This window comes from Primulina eburnea, chromosome 8, assembly GCF_022965805.1.
Source record: "Primulina eburnea isolate SZY01 chromosome 8, ASM2296580v1, whole genome shotgun sequence".
Lineage (NCBI taxonomy): Eukaryota > Viridiplantae > Streptophyta > Magnoliopsida > Lamiales > Gesneriaceae > Primulina > Primulina eburnea.
In genome coordinates, this window is record NC_133108.1 from 7,503,689 (window position 1) to 7,525,334 (window position 21,646).

A 21,646-nucleotide genomic window follows, 5' to 3' on the forward strand; every position below is an offset into this window, starting at 1 on the left:
GAGGATGTAGAAGGCCATTGAAAATTCGGCATACTAAATCTGGATAAACTTTGTAAAGGCAAAAATAAGATGCCCAATTTAACCAAGCAGCATTTGACTCCATGATCATATACCCATTTCATAGCTGTTTGACCATGATTCAATTCTGAATATCATCAAAACTAAGTTTCAAAACAAAATAGTGGATGATTTTTTCTCGGACGCATTGATGATATTTATTGAAAAAATTTGCTAAAATATTTGTATCGATGTTATCATTGAAAAATTTAAAATGTCAAATTCTTTTTAGTAAATTTTTGTTAAAACAAATATACGATGCTTAGTTGAATAAAAATCATGAAATATTTTTTTTTATCATTTGTCAATCTTTTATAAACGGATCCCTGAGAACCTAAATCCTAGATCCGCCTAGTAAAAGATAATTTACATGATCTGAAAATAAAAACAAACGTGTATTTTTGTATAAAGAAAGTTCGATACTTCTCATTGTTGTTTGTACCTGGTGTCCTTCTAGAAATTCTAGAACAACAAGTCTTTCAGTCGAGGCAAGGATAAATCCTTGATCCGCAAGACGATATTGCCCGTATACAAGTGCTTCATGTTAACGACAATCGTCTCTAAGATACAACGAATCCTATCTAGAGTAGTAGCACAACAAACTCTAGACTTCAGCCAACAAAATTATGCAACAACTTTCAAGTATCGAAGAGAGAAGAAATGCAACAATATGAGATGTAAATTTTTCCAACCACACCAATGATGTAGTAGAGGATTATTTATAAAAGATGACTGGATGCGTAGTAGAGACGCGACTATCCATACCGGATGCTTAGAAGAGCCACAACTGTGTGTAATGGACACATGGTTTGGTGCAATAGCTGCCAAGAATAGATGCTTAGATGCCAATGGACGCGCACGCTTTCAGAAACATCGCCGCGCGCGCAGCTGCGGGACATTACGCGCGGCCGCACGCGACCTACTGTTCTCGCCCAACAGTTGGGCAGAACATCGCGCGCATCCGCGCGAGAAGCTGCGCGCGGTCCTCTAGGCACAACAATGCGCGCGCACCCGCGCGCATTACTCTGTTCGTTGGCCACCGAACCAGGGTGCAGGAAGCGGCGCATACGCGCTCATACTCCTGTCCATATGCATCATCTTGGCGCGAGTACTCCCAATAAAATTTAATTTCCAAGTAAACTTGGTCCAAAAAGATTAATATTGGTCAAAGTCTGCACCGTGCCGAGCCGAGCCGGCGCGCGTGTGTTTAATTCACCGAGATTTAGCCTACTAACGTCTTCCCCCATCTAAAAACTCCTGGTACCCCTTGGGGCTCAAACCCATAGCTCAAACTAGGAGCTAATGAGGGAGACTCACCTAAGCTAATCTTTCAATGTGGGACAACTCCCACTTGCTTTATTATTCTTCTCTTTTATCATTTCATTTATCCAACACTCATATGATCAACTGTATATGCAGTTAGAAATTGATATGATACAACATGCACTATATATATGTTGTAATTCTCTGATCTCCAAGCTGTAAATAATACAATCTGCTCTCTTTTTTTCATTCAAAATTTTACTTAATTTTAGTGCAGTAAATTTCAGAAGTTTGATATTGTAAAGCTGAAAGCGAAAGTGCTTAAAGGTCACATGGAAACAATGAGACCACCAAGTTAGGGAGAAAGGGATATATCATGAAGGTTTACCCCGAATGCTAGTCGTGGTGGTTGGTTCTATTAATTAAAGCTTTTCTTTGCTTTTATTATTATTATTATTATTATTATTATTTGTCCAACTTAATTTGATGCACTTCTTATTTTTAAACATTAAAATACTGTTGTGCTCTCCAATGCTAGTATGAAGCCGTAAAATCTATGTATATTATATTAGCTTTTCAAAGCTCCCGAAGTATTTTATTATTTTTTCGAATATCTAGTACTATTATATATTAAAATTTTATATCTAAATATGTTAGAATTTTTATCAAAAAAAAATGTTTCTACATGTCTATAAATATGATAAACAATATGCAGAGACCAATGAATAATTTGTAAGTTTTATGTTTTCCTCCGATTGATGTCTTATAAGCACTCTAACTCTCTGTAGATGATTTATATCTTTTTATGAGGTGTATGCTTAGGGATCTCAATCACTGCTATTTATAGGAATTTCTCATATCATCAATGAGTTTATCGGGATATCGAGAGTCAAAAAAAGAGGCACATACGCGTCTCAATATTCTAAAGTTGAGGCCGTGGATGTACCATTTTTAAGAAATGTAGGCTATGGCCGTTGCCATTTCCTGCACATCTTTTTTTCTTTTAATATGAGCCATTTTTTCTTACATTGTCTCACTTGACCCATATATCTCTTTTACCATATGAGAAAACAAAACACATGAATCATGACAACATGTCCTCTAAAAGCGAGTATTATCTTCCATTTATTACAATGCTTTATGTATCTCAAATCTGTATAACTTAATGAATAAACATTATGCTTATTCAAGGTCCAACTTTATTAATATTGCTCGAAATAATGAATTTGTGCACAACAAATATGAGAAAATATCACATCAAGGTTTCATTAAATTGTTTTTAATGACCTAGATATATAATCCATAATTCTAAGCTTAGAAATGAAACTTTTCAATCGTACACCATGTGAGGTTATCTCAAAACAAGTTACGAACTCAACTTCCATAGTGGAAGTAGAGTTCATAGCACATGTCTGCTTTGCACTTCTCCAAGATACAGCTCTACCATCTAGCATGAAAATATGTCCTAAAATGGATTTTCGTGAATCAATACAACCAACGTAGTCTGAATCAGAGTAGTCAATTACTTCTACTCAGTTTATTTGAACATAAGCATATAATCTATGGTCCCTCGAAGATACCTCGTCACTTTCTTTGCAGCTTTCCAGTGTTCTAAACCTAGATTACTTTGATATCTTCTTAACATCCCAACAACAAATGCAAGGTCAAGTTTAGTGCAAAACTGAACATACATCAAACTTCCGACAGAAGAAACATAAGAAATTTTTTTTCATTTGTTCTCACTCTAGATTATGTAAAGAAAGCGGGGAAAAGAAAAAGTAAAAGAGAAAGATAGGGCCATTTCAATTAAATAAAGGCAGGAAAAAAAAACAGAAAAGAAAAGTTCCTAAAAAAGAAAATTTTGTTAGTTCCTGAGCATCAAATATAGGAAATGCGATTTTAATTTTAATTTTTTTTAAAGAAAAAAGTGGGAACGCTATATATGTTCAAAAAAAGATCTGCACCTGCTAAGCACTAAAGTGCAGAATCCCATTCTCATGTAATTAATCTTAGGGACATCTCGATGGACAATTTCGAACACCCAGCAAAAAAACCTAAACAGATTCAAAACTAAAACATTTAATTACAGCAAGCATCATCAAAAATACCCAGATGAATGACGTTTCAAAGTTCACGCACATACATTGCACAACAGAAAAAAGAGAAGAAAAGAAAAGACAGCATCAAGACTTCACAACAACCCCCTTCGCCTCTTATAGTCGCTGATGGTCAATGTCAGTGCGTGCCTCCTCCCATCGTTCTCTGGAACTTTACAACCCACGGTGGCTTCAATCCAGTGTTTCCTCGCCATAAATCCACCTTGGGCTCCTTGAGGTCCACCAAACTTCTGAAGCACAGCCAAAGATATAGGCAGATGAAAGTTATGAAGCATGTTAGATTCAGTGCCTTTATCTACCGGAGCACTCGTATCCACCAGCTTTCCAGCACCGGCTGCAGCTTCAAGGGCTGCGGCAGTAGCTACAATTCCAGCCTTGCTATCAGCTAAAGCAGCACTTTCATCAACCTTCATTCCATCAGCTGCAACTTCTCCTCCACTGGAATTTGCCACATAATAATTTCTCGATCGAGTCCACCTCCTAGAAAAGGGATCATACCCAGCCTCACCAGCTTTTAAGCCTGTATTCACCGGCTTCATTTCGGATGCATTTTTGAAATTCTCAACCCTGTTCCTTCTGTTCATTTCTGCCAGCTTAAACGCCTTAGTATCTTTATCTTGGGCATGTCGAGCTGCATCTAATTCTTTCAGTTTGGCACTGATCTTCTCCATCTCTACCACGTCATGCTTCTCTTTGGCGATTTCCAAATTCCTCCTCAGACGATCTTTCTCTGCTGCAACATTTAGTGGCCTCAACGTGGCAGATTTTTTCTCCTGCAACATCTGTTTCACAGTGGCAGCAGAGTACACAAATGAGTTTGTTTTCTTTATGGCCTCTTTCTTTTCCATGACCTCTTGTTTTGAGAGCATGTGTCCGCCACTGCGCTCTACTTCCCTAAGCCATTGATCAAACTCTGTCTTGGCTGGTGGAGAATCAGAAACCATCGCCATCTGCCACCTAGCGGCAGAGCTTTCATTGCCCCAAACTACATTCAAGAATTTGTGAGTGGTTTTGTTGTCGAGCTTATACTGTCGATCAGGGTCCGTCGCATCAACATTACGTACCATACAAAGTCTATAAATAGGACCGGACCGTGATTTCCCAATCCCAACTCGTACAAAACAGCCAACAATCAGTTCATCAAAAAACGGTTCCATGAACCATTTCGCTAATTTTGACCTTCGAATTGTAATGTCTTTGATGTCCTCATATGTAGGCAACTTGGACTCGGTGGACATTTTTTCTTCATCACTATCTGCCATACCACCATCACCAGTTGATTCTTCTTCATCACTCTGCGACTCACTTCCACTCCTACTAGGGCTACTAAGAGTTGCTGCAGTGAAAGTTCTCCTCTTGACAGGTGAATATCTCCTCCCAGAACTCCCCTTAGCAGCATCTCTTCTTCGTTTTACTAACTCATCAAGCGCACCAACCCTTTCAGCTTTGGAGCGCATGCCACGAGTATGCGAATTAGGAAGGATTCCTTTTCTATCTTGGCTCTTCCTTTTCTTGAATTTTTCAGTCAAATCTCGATCACTTCTCTTTGTTGCACGGGCTTCTAATATCATCTCTCGCTCAAGCTCAGTAAGCTTTGAGAGCTTTTCCCGATCATCTTCATTCTTGTACAGATCACTCCCAACAGAATCATTGTCGCTGTCACGCTCATTATCAGAATCATCATCTTCATCACCTTCTTGACTGCCACGATCATCCCTTTCTGTGGGATCCAACCTCTTCTTTAGAGGCACCTGCGAGCCAGAAGGTTTTCTGTTTGAGTAAGCGCGATCATCATCTGAATCATCATTCTTCGAATCGCTTCCATCATCCGAATATGGACCCTTTCCCCTTCTTCTAGATGGGGGAGATGAATGGCGGCTCCTCCCGGTCTTGGTTGTCCTTCCAGCTGCTTCAAGAAGCAATTTCTCTAAGTCTGCCATTGACTCTTACCCCAAATTCTAAACAGAAAAAGCTGCATCAATAATAACACTGCATAATCAGTTGCATCAATTGAGTATTGTGTGAAGATCCATGGATCAAAATTTGGATACAGAAGCACTTGGCTTTAAAGGTGATTGACCAAGTCGACCATATTTATGTGTTTTTTTAAATCAAAAGATCTGTTTGGATAAAGTAGTGAAAAGAGATATAATTGATGCATAAGCCAAAACAATTTTTCTTCTAGCTTTAAGTACATTTTCTTCCCAAAAAGGCCCATCCAAGCATTATGTTTCTTAGCAAATGCAGGGTTTTTTTTTAAAAAGAAAGAAAATGCATTTACCCAAAAGTTTCTGTATCAAATCACACTCAAGATACTGTGCAACACAATCACCTAAAGCATACAGAAAACATTTCAAGAATAAAATTATGATTCTTGGGTGTAACAGCAGGAAGTAGGTGTAATATTTAACAAAATAACACATACTCATGACATCCTTTCCATTTTACAAAAAAGAAAGAGGGAGAATTTTGCTCTTATCCATTTCCTGATACAGAAAAGGTACTCGAATGGTGCCTGGATTTAATTTTCCTTTCATTTGAAACTATGCACACAAAAAATGAAATCCAACACACTGATTGCAAGTTTATCGAAAATTTAAAGCATTCTATTAAACAAGTGTGCCCAGATACATACACTCCATGCAGGAAAAAAGAATAATCTATCGACCGAAACTAGAAGTTTAGTTGCTCTTTCATAGGGCTTATGGATAACGCCATTACGGTTTTTCACGTTAAAGCAGAGCCTCAAAACACTACAAGTCTCGAAAAAGTTTACAAAAAAAAACATTGAGAGAGAATATTGCTAATATCCATTTCCTGCGGCAGAAAAGGTAATTGACAGGTGCCCGGATTTATTTTTCCTTTCATTTCAAACTATGCACATAAAAAATGGAATCCCACTAGCTGATTGCAAGTTTATCGAAAATTTAAGGCATTCTATTAAACAAGTGTTCCCAGAAACACACTCCATGCAGGAAAAAACAGACTAATCTATCGACCGAAAAGTAGAAGTTCTAATTCTCTTTCACGGGGCTTATGGATAACGCCATAACGGTTTTTCGAGTTAAATCAGAGCACTAATGCAACACGTGTCAGCCAACAAAGCAACTGCTAGGCTGCTGTAACCAGCAAAAGTGTCAAACATTAGAGAGACATCGCGAATTAAAAAATGGTAGCAAAGCCTTAATAATTTTCTGTTACAAACTCACCCCCAATTGTGTATTAAATTGGATTGCTCTCCATGTATACAAACTTCACTGTAGTAAAGAGTACAAACAAAAACAATCTTGGTTGTAATTATCCTAATCTCTATTCTCGTCTCGTATGAGTTACCTGTATACGTTAAAACCTACCTAAAGGGAGAGAAGTATGGGTTCAAACCCACGTAAAAGTAAAAAAAAAATACCCCTCCCCCTCCCCCACCCCACCCCCATGTTGTAACAAAGAAAAGGTTAAAACTTGGTTCGAAAGGGTAAATCTTAGGCTACATAAAACTCCAAATAAAGATCCAAATTTCACCTGAAAGAAGAAGAGCAAAAATGCTATTGAACTCCTCTGGACAAAATGTAGAAAAAAAAATGAATTGCAATCAATCCGTGATTCGAAATTATACTGTTCTTCGTACTACGTAAAGATTAAAAAACAAAGTTATTTTTTGTGATAGATAAATCAACGCAAGCAATTAAAACACATCATATAAGTGTAAATCAACATCAAAGTGTGCATGCCCTGGTATCACAGCAAAGGCTTTCTTTATCGACCCAAATGCATACGATCTATAGAAATTACACATCAATTTCATTTAACAGGCGTTTGAGCTTTGTATAAGATGATATAAATCAAGGAAAGGAACTTACGCGATGTATGAACGAACGAGAGAAGCCTAACGCTACCGGCAGAAATCTGACAAAAAGTACAAGGCTTGGTTAGAATCGAGTAATTTGGCTGTGTGCAAACCCTAATTCACAATATCAGCGTGATACATCAAATGAATGAATAATTACTCGATTGGGCTTGCGTTCAGCTTTGGCCCTTGAAAATTTCTGGAAGTCCTCCCGGGGTGAAGCCCTACAATATACACACGTGCAACAATTTGTTATTTTCAGAAATGTAAAATGAAAATTGGTTCTATGTTATGTTTTAAAATTTTATGTGAATCATATATTTGTTTATGTTGAACAATGTATAATTTCCTGTTCCATTACGATGTCTCTCGATTATTTATTACTCAGATGTCCGGGTTTCGTTCGACCAATTTTGGGGGAGGACAATGTTCTCCACTGGTTCGTCTATCGGGTACATCTAGATATGTGACAGTTATACACTTTCGGAGTAGATGTTTGGAAACAAACCAAATACAACTCCTTGTTTTACATACTTTTTTATTTACTCGTTATGTAGTCTCAGATTGAATGATTGTTTTTTTCTCTCAATATCGAGTTCTCAGAATTCTAAAATAGTTTCAGAAAGTTGTCTTAGATATTATAGACACCAGTCAAATTTTAGTTGAAACATTCATGTCTAATTATGAACATTTCTCCACGTTTATTATTATTATTATTATTATTATTATTATTATTATATATGAATCATTATATCTATGCATGCAAATTTTATATGTAATAAAATAAATATAATATTTTGATTGAGTTGTATTTTGATGTGATTTTGATATTTAAGTCTAATCTGGATGTAGATCAATAATTACTTTTAAGTCTAATCTGGATGAAATACAAGAATTACTTTACTTTGAGAGCAATCAATATATGTGACGTGACACTTGAGATATTATACAGTTTAAAATATTGAAGTTATATTATTATTACTAACTATAATTTTTTTTTTGATAAAACAATATGTTTTTTTTTTCCATTTAAATTATTATAATGAACTTATTTTATACCTACCAATAGAATATCATCATCAGCATCATCATTATAATTATTACTATTCCTACAAATTTAATAAACAAAATTACTTGATTATTATGAATTACATGTATATTAATTATTTAATTTCCCGTTTAAAATTAAATATAATCTAATTTTATAACTATAAGAAATATAATTTATTCGAAAATGTTAAAAATACTATACTTAAAAAATTTAAATAATTTTAAATTCATCTCTTGTAAACAATCCTTATTGTATCTATATTGGTCGTGAACAATGGACATTATAACTATTTATTTCAAAAAGAAGTCAAATAATTAACAAAAGAGTTTTAGTCCAACTCAATATGAGCGGTTATCTTATTAATGATACTTCAAATGAAATGGAAGCTTTAATTTCTTGTTTCTCATCCTATTCAATTAGTATTGAAGTAAATTATACATCAACAACATATATGTATCAAAAACAAAATATACATCAATTTAATAATGAAACTGATATCTTATCTGTGTATTATCCAATATTTTTGGTTGTTCATTTCATGCTTCTTGCTCTTACTTAGATTCATTAATTTCTTTCATCAGTTGTTAGCTTTAATTTGATAAACATTTTGCAAATTACAAAATATATATATATATATATAAGCCCATTCACTTTACCTTGTATAGATATAACTTGACATCTACCATTAACTATTCGACACTAAACTTGTCAACCACAAAAATAGGGAAAAAAAACTATATAAATTGTGAACAATTTTTTTTTTAGTTCAAAGATCAAATTCCACTACACATTTTGAAAATATAACCGTATCAAATCAATATTATTGCATGCATACCAAGTGAGCATTACCTAACATCGGCATTCTTGTCTTCAATACCTTCTTAATTGCAAATTACCTCCCAAGTTGATTATAATTTAAAACTATTTTATTGTTTATAACAATGTTCATTCCATTGATAGATAGCATGAACAACTTCTGGGTAACTTTTCTAGGACATTACATGTGGCATAAATCAATCAAATAATGTGATGACTTAAATTTATACTTCAAATAATAAATTATAACATAACACGTCAATAGTTACAGGTGACTAAACTACTTGTGTTAAAGTGCACAAAACCAGTCACAACATTTGTCATAAATTATCTATGAATCAACCTATTTCACATAATATATGAAAATTCACTTAGCTTCCTCTATTTTACCTTATATATATTTACATTATTAGTTATTTGAAGGTTAATGTACTTACCATGTTATAATTTTTCAATATTTTTCTTTTACTAACTATAATTCAGTTTGTAAATCAAATCCAATAAAAAACAATCCTTATTGTATTTGTATCGAGTGTTGACAATATCACCTACAAGTATCTATTTCAGAAAGAAGTCGAAGAAGTAATAAGAAGATTTTACTCCAATCCAATATGGGTCGTCATCTTACGAAAAGTACTCGAGATGGAATCAAATCTTTTTTTCCAACTAGACTATGCAACTGGTATTGAAACATAATTAAATATCAACGATATCCATTAAAACCAATATGTACATTAAATGAATAATAAAACAATTATCTTGGGGGGCGTTTGGTAGGGGTGATTAGGTGGGTTTATTTTTTTTAACCCACCTAATCAAATGTTTGGTACGGATGATTATTTAACCAAGTCTAACTCTCCTATGAATGATTAAGTTATATTAGGTAGGTTAAAATAATACATGCTCACCCCCTAGGATTATTTATCCAACTCTTAATCCTTCCAATTTTACCATTCTCCTATATCCAAACTCACCACCACTTCCCGTCACGACCGCCGCCACTGACCACCGATCGCCGCCGGTCGCCACCGACCCCCGTCGTCGGCCGCCGCCGACCACCAGACCACTGCCGGCGCCACCGTTGCCGGACCGCCGCCACTGTTGCCAGACCGCCGTCGGTCTGCGTCGTCGGACCGCCGCTACCAACGACTGCCGCCGCCGCCACCAGCCGCCGATAGACCGCCGCCGCCGGCCGTCGTCGTTGCCGGACCTCCGCCGTCGCCGTCGCCGTCGCCGCCGGAGTGGAAGAAGAAAAAAAAAGAAGAAAGAGCAATTTTGTCCTTTAATCAAAAAATTCAAAATTATCCTACACTTAAAAATCATACCAAACGTAACATCATATATTACATTCCTACAACAATCATTTTCTTTATCATTTACTTACTAATCATTAGTTTATTTTATCCTCCAAACAAAACGCAGCCTTGTAGTATAGAGACTGCTTAGGTGTAAAATATATATATAAACCTATTAAAAGCTTTAGATTGTGTTATATCAAAGCTACATATATGAAAATTGCTTTTCACTTCTATTTACTTTTTTTCCTTATAGTACATTCACCACCTCTATAAGTTTCTTTCACTTATATCATACTGAACTTACTTTCTTCTCACCACGAGGTTCGAACAAATTCTGTTTGTATAGTTTAATTTCTTTCATTAGTCTCTCATTGTAGTATTCTAATCGGTTGTTTTACGAATTAAATTAAAGTTCATGTATTCATGTCTTAAAAAAATGAAGTTATTAAATTCATATATCTATCAACTAAATTCTTAAATATAAAAACCTTGTAGATAAATTAGGTTTTAAATAACATCAATAAACATCTTGCATATTACTACATGTATATGCAACTCTAACAAAATTAAACTTTTAAATTTTACAAATTCTTAAATTTATAAATCTCTACATCTAATATATTATCTTACATTCAAGCATGTCACATATGCATAAACTCATTTACTTCCATTTATTTTTATATATTACAATACTGGTTTCTTTTTTTCCATATTTAACATTGACGGAAGTTATTTCTCATGTTTTGTTTCTTTAATATTTTTACTCGAACATATTAATTTTGATTAATACTTTAAAAACTTTATTTTTAATTATATCAATTAATTATGAAGGAATCAATAGTCGTTTTATTTTAGTTTAGATTTAATTATTTGTCACACATTAACAAGAAGTAAAGTATAAAATAAGAGATATACAAATAAAAACACAGGTTTAGTTTCTTTAAAAAAAAAGAACGATCATCTATTACACTACAAATCTGGGTAAACACTTCAAGAATTGAGGTGATCCCGTCTAGTTAGCATTCATGATAACATAAACTAATTTATAAAAAATAATGTCGAAAATATTATTTTTAATATTATGTGTATGAAATAATCTCACGAATCTTTATATTACGACCCAATTACGAGATGTGAGACTATCTTACATACATTTTTACCAATATTGTGTAAATGAAGTTGATCAGACTCATATATATATATATATATATATATATATATATATATAATATATAACATGAATGATTCTGCACGCCAAAGAATTTTCTAGAGAGAGAGAAATGGCATCGTTCGACGCTTTCAGCACGGACGGGGAATCGTCGGCGCGTCCTTTTGACGATGGCGGCGGCGAAGCTTACGCTGAATATGGCGATTCCTACACTACCTTCTCATCCGAAACTCCGCCATACTCAGCTGCCCCTTACACTTCAAGTTACGGCGACGCCGAGGAGGTTACGGTGGATCACGTCAATAGCTCCGATCCATTCCGTTCGAATCCTGAACCGTTTGTACAGTCAGGTCCTGTTCCGATCTCTAATGGCAACGGAAAATCGACTTATGACTTGGGGGAAGATGCGGAGGGAACGTTCAGCTCGGATGGCCCTGTACTTCCACCTCCTAATCAGATGCAAGAAGAAGGACCAGCTCTTCGGGAGTGGCGGAGGTCATAATCTTTTAACTTGTTTCTGTCTACTTCGGTTGGATCTTTTTTCCGTACTTAATTGGGCTATAATCGGTGCAAAGTTGAGGTTTTATTGATTGATTTGTTCATTCTGTGACAAGTTTTCATCTACGATCTGAACAACTAGGACTTCGAGCGATTTTGAAATTTCGATGGAAACTGTTAAACATGCAGTTTAAATCCTTTTCCAATATGGGTTTTTGAATGGCGGATTGGGTCTTCAATGAATCTTAGCAAAGTAGGATCGCTCAAGAATATATAAATTCATTGCTATATAATTTTTAGATAGGCCGTTGGAATAGGCTTTTTGACTTGGATAGTTAACTTTGTTTCTTGAAGATCTAGCTGCTTGAAGCTATTGTCAAGGATACGATTATATGATTTCCACCAAAGTTCATATTTAGTTCGTTTTCAAAACTATAAATTGGTGATCATTTATAGGTTTAGCCGTTCAAACTAGCATGGAATTAAGAGTGAATTTATGACATTCAATTATCCTAAGTTGAACTTCACTAAAAAGACTAAAATTAACACATGAAACGGATATATTAAGAAATGGGTAAGTTGATCTATTAGTCGAAATAATAGCCTGAGAAGAAAATCTCAAGACAGTTGCTACTGAAGGTTTCGCCATATTCATTGTAAAGCGGTTGAGTACCCTAGTGGGAAGATTATGTGGAAATGATTTTTATGGTAAACCTAGATGAATCGAAGTAATAAAAACCAATTTGTTTGAGAGTTTATCTGAATCATAGATTACTTTAGATGTACCTCAATGGAATGCCCTAGTGGGAAGATTATGTGGAAATGATTTTTATGGTAAACCTAGATGAATCGAAGTAATAAAAACCAATTGTTCGATCAGAGTTTATCTGAATCAGAGATGAGTTTTAGATATACCTCAATGGAGTGGCATAAATATATGGGATTCATGTAGTCACTTTGGATTCCATATCCACCATTCATGTAGTCACTTTGGATTCCATATCCACCATTCATGTAGTGTAGTATACATCTTTTTAACAGACTTGCTTAAAAGAAAAATCATGTGCGTTATCAATATTCTTACGTCTTGATACAGGCAAAATGCCATTCGACTGGGAGAGAAGGAAAAGATGGAGAAGGAAATGAGAAACCAAATCATAGAAGAAGCCGACGAGTATAAAAAATCATTCTATGAGAAAAGAAAGCTTAACGTGGAGACCAACAAAAATATCAACCGGGAGAAAGAAAAGGTTCAGTTTTCAGTATTATCACCTTGATTTACTCTTGTTGTTTTTGTTTCTTTGCCTTAAAATTAGAAGATATTGAATGAAAAATTCCTCTGCATTCTATATTGAACAGTTATACCTAGCCGGTCAGGAAAAATTCCACAAAGAGGCTGATAAACAGTATTGGAAAGCCATAGCGGAGCTCATACCTAACGAGTTCCCACTATCGAGACAAGGGGTAAAAAGAAGGATCAAGACAAGAAACCATCAATCTCGGTCATTCAAGGGCCCAAACCTGGAAAACCAACCGAGCTTTCAAGAATGCGAGGAATATTAGTGAAGCTTAAGCACAATCCACCGCCTCATATGTTACCACCTCCACCGCCACCTCCACTTCCCCCACCTGCTCCTGCTAAGGATGGAAAAGGTGGAAAAAATGCTAAAGACTCTAAAGAGCCAGGTTTACCTACAAAAGATCCCGTTTCAAATAGTGTTCCACAAACATCAGAACCTGTTGCACCAGCCAAAGAAAGTCCTGATAGCTAATTTTTTCCAAGAATTTATACTCTTTGCCCCCATGTTTTATATATTCTTACTTTTTATTCGCAAATTTTCTTTTCTTCATGTGCCCCGTTCGAATTGTTTGCCATTTTGATTTCTAGCCCAGGCAAGTTTCACTCCTTTTGTGTTGTAATTGTTTGTTGAACATGTTTATGTTGTAATAATATTTCGCGTTTTTTCCCGAGTTGAGAAGCCAGCTGAAGATGTTATCCACTCCACTACGTGTAGCCCCAATCAGAACCAGGTGAGTGTCATTCTTCATTTTCATACTGCAGGATAGCCATAGAAACTAATTGTTAAGAGAATTTGTCTAAGCAGTGGAAAAGCACGACAGTTTCCATTAATAACCAATTATTGAATTTTTAACCTGCTGCTTTGTCGAATAGGCGACTTGGGTTGGAAGTTTCCTGAACCACCCAAATAGCAGGTCGCTCCCCCGTGGGTTGTGGCTGGTCGACCCGTTCTGTTAAATAGATGGATTCGATTGTCAATATCTCAACAGTCCCAAATGGTTGGTTGGATGTCTTAATGGCTCGTTATGACAACTTTATTTATGTGGATATTAAATTGTGGAGAAAATGAAAACATTTAATACACATGCGTCTCGCATAGGATGGATGGATCATAGAGTTTACATTCAGTTTGTGGACTTTTCTTACCGACTAATAGCGACTAGCATGAAATTCGTGTAAAATACGTTTACACTAATTAGATATAATATAAATTAAAAATTTTGGTTTTTTTTAAAAATAATTTGAATCATTTTATTATTTATCTGATTTTAATTTTAATAAATTTATGAAAAATCTGTGCGTCACTTTTTGACTTCAAGAGCCATATCTCTTTGTTCTTTGACAAGTGGCAATTGATTTATTTCATTTTCCCGGTGAATGAATAAAGAAAGATTTCTACCATTCATTTGCTGCCCTTCTTGTTATGTTAAGAAGTGACGGTACTTAGATCCCCTCAAAAGAAGGGGATTCAACAAGGAGTTTTGAACGACTTTTGTTTACTAAAGATAAAGACATCGACGTATTGATGTCAATCGATTGATACTCATATTCCTATGAGAATGAAATGAGAGTAGGACTTCTATCATTTTCTAAGCTCTTAGCGAGAACCATGTCTTGATTACCACCCGACTTGATGACCTAGCTATTCTTAGCATGATATTGGAAAATATTATTGCTATTACTCCCCTGCTTTTTCAGAGTAAGAAGGGGTAGAGAAAATGTCTCGAGGAAATGTATATCAGGTACATCAATTAGTATTTGCAGTTCTTCCACATTCTTTTCGTCAAAGAGTTCTAAGTTACCAAACCTAGGAGGAAAAGGTGGCTGGCGCATAAGAATTGTTGTGAATCTAATCACAATTTTTTAAAAATCAGCACCTGACAATGTTATAATTTTAGTTTTAATTACCTACAAACTCAAATTTACATTTTTGCACTTTTATTTAAATAAATATATAATTTTATCTAAAAAAATTACACGTGACTTCTCCATCTAAAAAATATATTTTTTTAAATATTATTTCTCAATTATCATAAAATAAGAGTAAATATTTATTTTGACATACAAAGTATCTATTTTGGAATTTCAGTTATTTGATTTGTGATACTTTGAATACTCTAAACGTGTAAGAAAATACTAGATATCCGAACGATCACTATAAATTCAGTCATTATTCGTAATTTTTTAATGCATGAAAAATATAAGAGAACACTTTTATGTTTACATGATTTATTAGTAAATATTTTATTACGTGACGTACGGTTTTAAATATTTTATTATGTGTTAAATGCTTTTAATTATGTGCTACGAAATATGCATGTTTAAATTTTAAATTGTGAGGTTTTATATAAACTAGTATTTAACCCGTGCATCGCACGGGATGATATTATTAAAATTAGTGAAAAATGAATAGATATTTAAATCGAAAAAAATATTATAATTATAAAAAATAAAAATAAAAACTATTTTTCGCTAATTTTAAAAAACTTTATTAAATACAACGTCTGTCGATTAATTTTTTTGCTAATAATCACTATCATATATCAAAAGTTTAGATTGTGATAGCCTAAGGCAATGACATGATGCTTATCATGTTTAGTGTATTGATGTCGGCCACCAATCTTAATACATATTTAATTCTTTAATTTTCAAAAAGCAGTATATTTTTATTTTTTTAACATGTGATAAAAAAATATTTTTAAATCACATTCAATAAAATTAATGAGAAATATTTTTTTAAAAATTCAATAATTTCGTCTAAATCTACATTCACAAGCAATTATGTGATATGACATGTGTTCGACACATTTGAATGATAACAATAATTGTTTCATCAATATATTTATCCAAATGAGTTGTGATTTTATTTACAAAATATCTTCATAATATGCACAACAACCTATTATTTCGAAAGAAAAATGAAACATGTAATCATAAGTAAATTATGTATAAATCAGAAAAGTTATTTTATTAACATTTACTATGTGTATTCCAAAACAATGTCGATAAATTTTATAATGTATCTTCTAATAAGATGTTTACTTTCTTTAGAATGGGTTAAATCATTTACATTACGGGACATTTATTGTGGGGACCCGGACGCTAATCATCTTCTTAATCGTCATTGAGACTAATTTAATTTAATTAGAATAAACAGGGTCTAATTTTTTTTGTTAAAATGCGGAAGGTAATAGAATCAAACTCCTATACATATCAGTATAAAAGTATAAATCTGATACAATATACAATCATACACATCTCAGGTTCAACTACTAACTATCAAGTGTTTAAACCCTATCTTTAGTCCAAGTCCGTAGTCTCCACTCTAACTCGATCTTTCTTCACCTCTGTGACCCTGAACCTGTCCCACCTGTTGCCATGCACACATACAGACATGACAACAGCCGGATAACTCCGGTGAGATACAAATATCCCAGTATAAACCATGTATTAATGCAATCATATAAAACATATATAAAAGCATAAACAATCATAAAAACATGTATTCAATCTGACTACATGAACAAATACGAATCTGTATTTAAATCAATGACTTCTTATCTTATCTCTAACCTAGGGATCCCAATCTAATTTAGACTTTGGTATGCTGTATCGAAGGTCTACAATAGACGTCGATCTACATCTAAGCTCATCGATACACCGTAAGTCTAGAGTCTTCGCGGTTCTGACAAAGACTCGGCGGTTCTGCCCTAGCTAAGCTGATCTGCCCTAGACTCAAACTCTGACTCTGCTCTAAGTCAATAGATTAACATATCAATCTGATAATATGTAAATATCAATGCAATAAAATAAAGTATGTGATTTAGGGAAACTCAAGTCAAACCTAACTCGAGTTGTGCAATCCCGAATCAACATTTATTTATACCTTTCTTGTTGTCGCTCTGATACAATCGAAGTCTCGACCCAAAATCTGTCACTGTTCAATCTGGCAATGACAATATCAATATTCTGTATCAATATTCTAATCCAGTCATGACATCTCTGTTTTATCAAATTCTAACGGTACAACAGTACAATTTTGCGATACTGGTAATATCATATCAGTCTATACCAATTTCATTAATTTATAATCAACCACTGTACAAATCTGATATCAATTCTAGTCAATTTCATTCTGAAATTCATAACAATTCCATACTCAATCTGTTTCTTAATCTGACTTTGATTTTATGCTTTCTACTATGTCAAGAACACCATATATGAATCGTATCTGATTCTGGACATATCATAATTTCAAATCTTAACAAAACGTAACAAAACTTATGTCCTGTTGTAGCTGTCGTTGCTAGGAACACGGTGGCGTACTCGGATTCAAATTTAGACGAACGGATCAAAATATAAAGGCGTAAGGATTTTTCACAAACTTCCCTCGACCCTTTTTCCCATTTCTGAAGAAATTCGTTGCTTGTATATATATATATATATATATATATATATATATATATATATATATATATATATATATATATATATATCACAAGCTGCATGTCTAAGCTACGTGTCTCATTTTCATGTTTCTCAAGCGGCGCTCGGGCGGTGGTAATTTACCGCTCGGGCGCGGCCCTCTATGTCCAAACATTTCCGAATGCACCCTTGGCGCTCGGGCGGTCAAAAACTACCGCCCGGGCGCCAACTCTTCTGTCCGCAACGTGATCTTATTGAACATTGGCGCTCGGACGGTCAATAATTACCGCTCGGGCGCCAACAGTTCTGTCCCAAAAGTTGTGTAATTTATATGTTTGGCTCAATTTGGTCTCGTAATGGCCCGGCTATAATCACATTAGCTCAACTTCAATAATCTCAGGTTAATATAATCAAAATCTCATATTAACAGAATCAAGATCTTGGCCCTTACATTTATACTATCATATATACATGAATTTTATAATATAGAAGAAAATTATCACATTAGTAATACGTAATAATCAAAATTTTGTACAAATATAAGAATACTATTTTTTACTTCTCGATCATGAAAGACATATTTCAAACTTAATATATGTTGTTCTCGTTGTTTCCATATGTAGGTAGTTCATAACAACGGACAAATCTAAATTTAAACGAACATTACATCTTGGAATGATTCAACTCATATATGGTGCTAAAAAGATGAGTCATTTCAGAATTCAATTTTGGAGTAGATAAATTTAGTAAGATAAATATAATAAAATTGATTTCTAATATAATATGTAATATTACATTATTTATAATTTAAAATTCAAATAAGACAACCCAAAAGACAAAAATTATAAATTGGATGCTTTTGACAGAATTATACCATACATTAACTCTTTCAAATTATGAAATCTCAAATGGCATGCATTGGGTGTCAAACATTTCTGATTATTGAGGGTAATATACATGTTTATTGAGAGTAGTTTAATGTTCATTTGAAAATCTTTTGAATATATCTCTTTTAATTTTCTAATGCTCTCTTATTTGAATTTTTAAGAAGACAATTTAAGATATACAAAATACGTATGGTTTTGGAAGAAAATTCAATGTATTAATTCTTTCAAATTAAGGTAATTTCGAAATAATGTGTATCTGAGATAAAAAAATTTATGATTATTAAATGGTAAATTAATGTCCATTGAAAACCTTGATATAGTGATAACTCTTAACACTCAACCAACTTTTTTTTTTTGAAAAATTAAATATCGTATTTCTTTTTTAGTAAGTAATTTGGGCAGAAAATTACTTAAAATAGCAAAATTTATTTTTGAATGATTTACTTCATTAGTGATACTGATCATTGCAATCATTTGTATTTTAAATTTATTTATACAGTTTTTAATTAAACTGATTGATATAATCAATACAAAAATTTTAATATAGTTTACGTTTTCAATAGAATTTAGTTTTAATTTGAGTAAAAAAATAAAAAACATATAATACATAAATTACATTTGAATTAATATAAATTTAATTAAATTCAAATTTGAATTAAATGAATTGATATAATCAATGTAAACAATAATTGAAATGTACACACATATCAATATTCATTATAAATATTTCTTTTTTTAGTAATGACATTTTGGCGAGAAATTACTATTTTTGTCAAAAACTATGCTTTTATATATATATATATATATATATATATATATATATATATATATATATATATATATATATATATATATATATATATATATATATATATATATATATAGATTAAGGTTAGTTTTTATATTTGTCAAGATATGGGCATGATTCTGAAAACGAAGGGAAACGATACTAGTCAACGAACAAGATTTAGGGGTGATCACGGTGCGGTTTTGCGGTTTTTTTTAAAAAAATTCAAACCGAATTGCCATATGCGGTCGATTAGTATTTTGAAAAATTAATCGCGGTTTTACGTAAAAAATCAGCCTTGCGGTTTTGAGCGGTTTCAAGCGGTTGCGGTCGGTTTTACGGTTTTTTTAATGAAAATATTAGAATATATATTCTAATTTATTTGAAAACAACAATAATATATTGTTTTCAAATATAAAATATAGTTCAAAGCATATAAATATCAAAATAGATTAAACAATAATCAAGATTCAAAACTAAATTAATAATTTAACAACACAATACATTCACAACAAAAATGACATTTACACTATTTTATCATTTTTTTACTTTGAGACTACAAAAAAAATATTGTAGCAAGAAAAATAAATACTTCAATAAAAGACTAATATGAAGAATAATTAAGAAAAAGATAAGTTTTATTTGTAAGAATAAAATTTTTTAAAGAGAGTTAGGATATAATGAATGATGAATTCTTTATTTGAATATTTTTTTTACAAATTATTATAATTCTAGGCCAAATATTATGGCAAGCGGTTTAGGCGGTGCGGTTCTTGGCCAAAAAAATAACCGAACCTCGTATGCGGTGCAGTTTATGATTAATATTTTTAATCGCGGTTTTTATAAAACATAATGAAAAACGGTGCGGTTCAATTCGGTTCGGGCGGTTAATAAAAAATTTTGATCACCCCTAACAAGATTTATAGATAATATATTAAGAAAAGTTTATGCCTGAGTTCTTATAAAAATAACATGTAAGATGTTATTTTTAAGTTTAAGGTATGAAAAATGAAAAGTATTTTAAACTGTTTATCCCAGTGTCTTCTCTATCTACCAAATTGGTTCTTATTGTGGGGTTCAGATATTTGATTTCGCTCTTTGAATATTCCAAATGTGTAAAAAAAAAATATTATATTTTTGAGCAATCACCATAAGTTTATTCATTGTTGATCTTTAATGAAAAATACATTAGGATGACTTATTTGTGTCATTATATTTTTTTTAAAAAAACATAATTCTCACTCATAATGAAATAAGATTAAATACTTATTTTGACTTATAAAGTATCTAGTTTGGAGTTCTAGATGTTTGATTTGGCTATTTGAATAATCCAAATGTGTAAGAATATACTTGAGTTTCAAGTAATATTAAGTAAATTTTGATTGTATCATTTGTGAATTTAGAATGTAATACTCTAATTGTTACAAGAGTATCTAATTCGAGTATACAAATACTTGATTTTCCTCCCTAAATACTCATATCCAATTATTTGGAGATGTCAAAATATAGTTTTAAGTTAATATTGAGTGACATTATTGATGACATTTGTGAAATAAAAAAGTGATACCTAAATTAAGACAAATAAGACATAATTTGAGTCCACAAATACTTGATTTTTTTTCCTTTAAATCCTCAAATTTGATTATTTGAGGATGTCTAAATATAAAATTTGAAGTTAATATTAAGTGACATTTGATGGTGAGATTTGTGAATTAAAAATGTGGTACCTAAATTGGTACAAATAGTACCTAATTCGATTCCACATATATTCGATTTTACCCTTTTAAGACTTAATTTTGATTATTTTGGGATATAAAAAATATAGTTTCAAGTAATATTGAGTGACTTTGATTCGTCTTTTGTGAAGTTAAAATGTTACATAAATTGATACAAAAAGTTTTTAATTCGACTCTATTAATATTTGATTTTACTCCATAAATACTAAAATTCAATTAATTTTTTATATCAAAATATATAATTTGAAGGTAATATTGAGTAGCCTTTGATGATTACATTCGTAAAGTAAAAATATGATACCTAAATTAATACAAATAGTACATACTTCGAGCCCAGAAATATTTGATTTTACCCTTCAAATACTCAAATTTGATTATTTGATAATGTCAAAAAATATA

General features: G+C 32.7%; 1 protein-coding gene, 1 long non-coding RNA gene and 1 pseudogene across 4 annotated transcripts; 1 reads left to right on the top strand and 2 right to left on the bottom strand.

Annotated features, from left to right (window-relative positions):
• Positions 1-3,366: 3,366 nt before the first annotated feature.
• LOC140838790 (protein RTF1 homolog) lies at positions 3,367-7,446 on the bottom strand. Of its 3 annotated transcripts, XM_073205343.1 has the most exons (3): positions 7,295-7,436; positions 6,957-7,213; positions 3,367-5,409 (listed from the first exon to the last, which is right to left on the bottom strand). In XM_073205343.1, the coding sequence occupies exon 3, from the start codon at positions 5,375-5,377 to the stop codon at positions 3,512-3,514; it is 1,866 nt and encodes a 621-aa protein (XP_073061444.1). In that variant the 5' UTR covers positions 5,378-5,409; positions 6,957-7,213; positions 7,295-7,436; the 3' UTR covers positions 3,367-3,511. The 3 variants fall into 3 exon arrangements, with proteins under 3 accessions (XP_073061444.1, XP_073061443.1, XP_073061445.1); XM_073205342.1 differs by lacking the exon at positions 6,957-7,213 and having other exon boundaries at positions 7,295-7,446; XM_073205344.1 differs by lacking the exon at positions 6,957-7,213 and having other exon boundaries at positions 3,367-5,395; positions 7,295-7,437.
• Positions 7,447-11,688: 4,242 nt separating this feature from the next.
• LOC140838791 (clathrin light chain 2-like) lies at positions 11,689-14,081 on the top strand (annotated as a pseudogene).
• Positions 12,696-13,191, bottom strand: LOC140838792 (uncharacterized). Its single transcript, XR_012119658.1, has 2 exons — positions 12,953-13,191; positions 12,696-12,826 (listed from the first exon to the last, which is right to left on the bottom strand). It is a non-coding gene; the product is annotated as an uncharacterized lncRNA (long non-coding RNA).
• Positions 14,082-21,646: the final 7,565 nt, after the last annotated feature.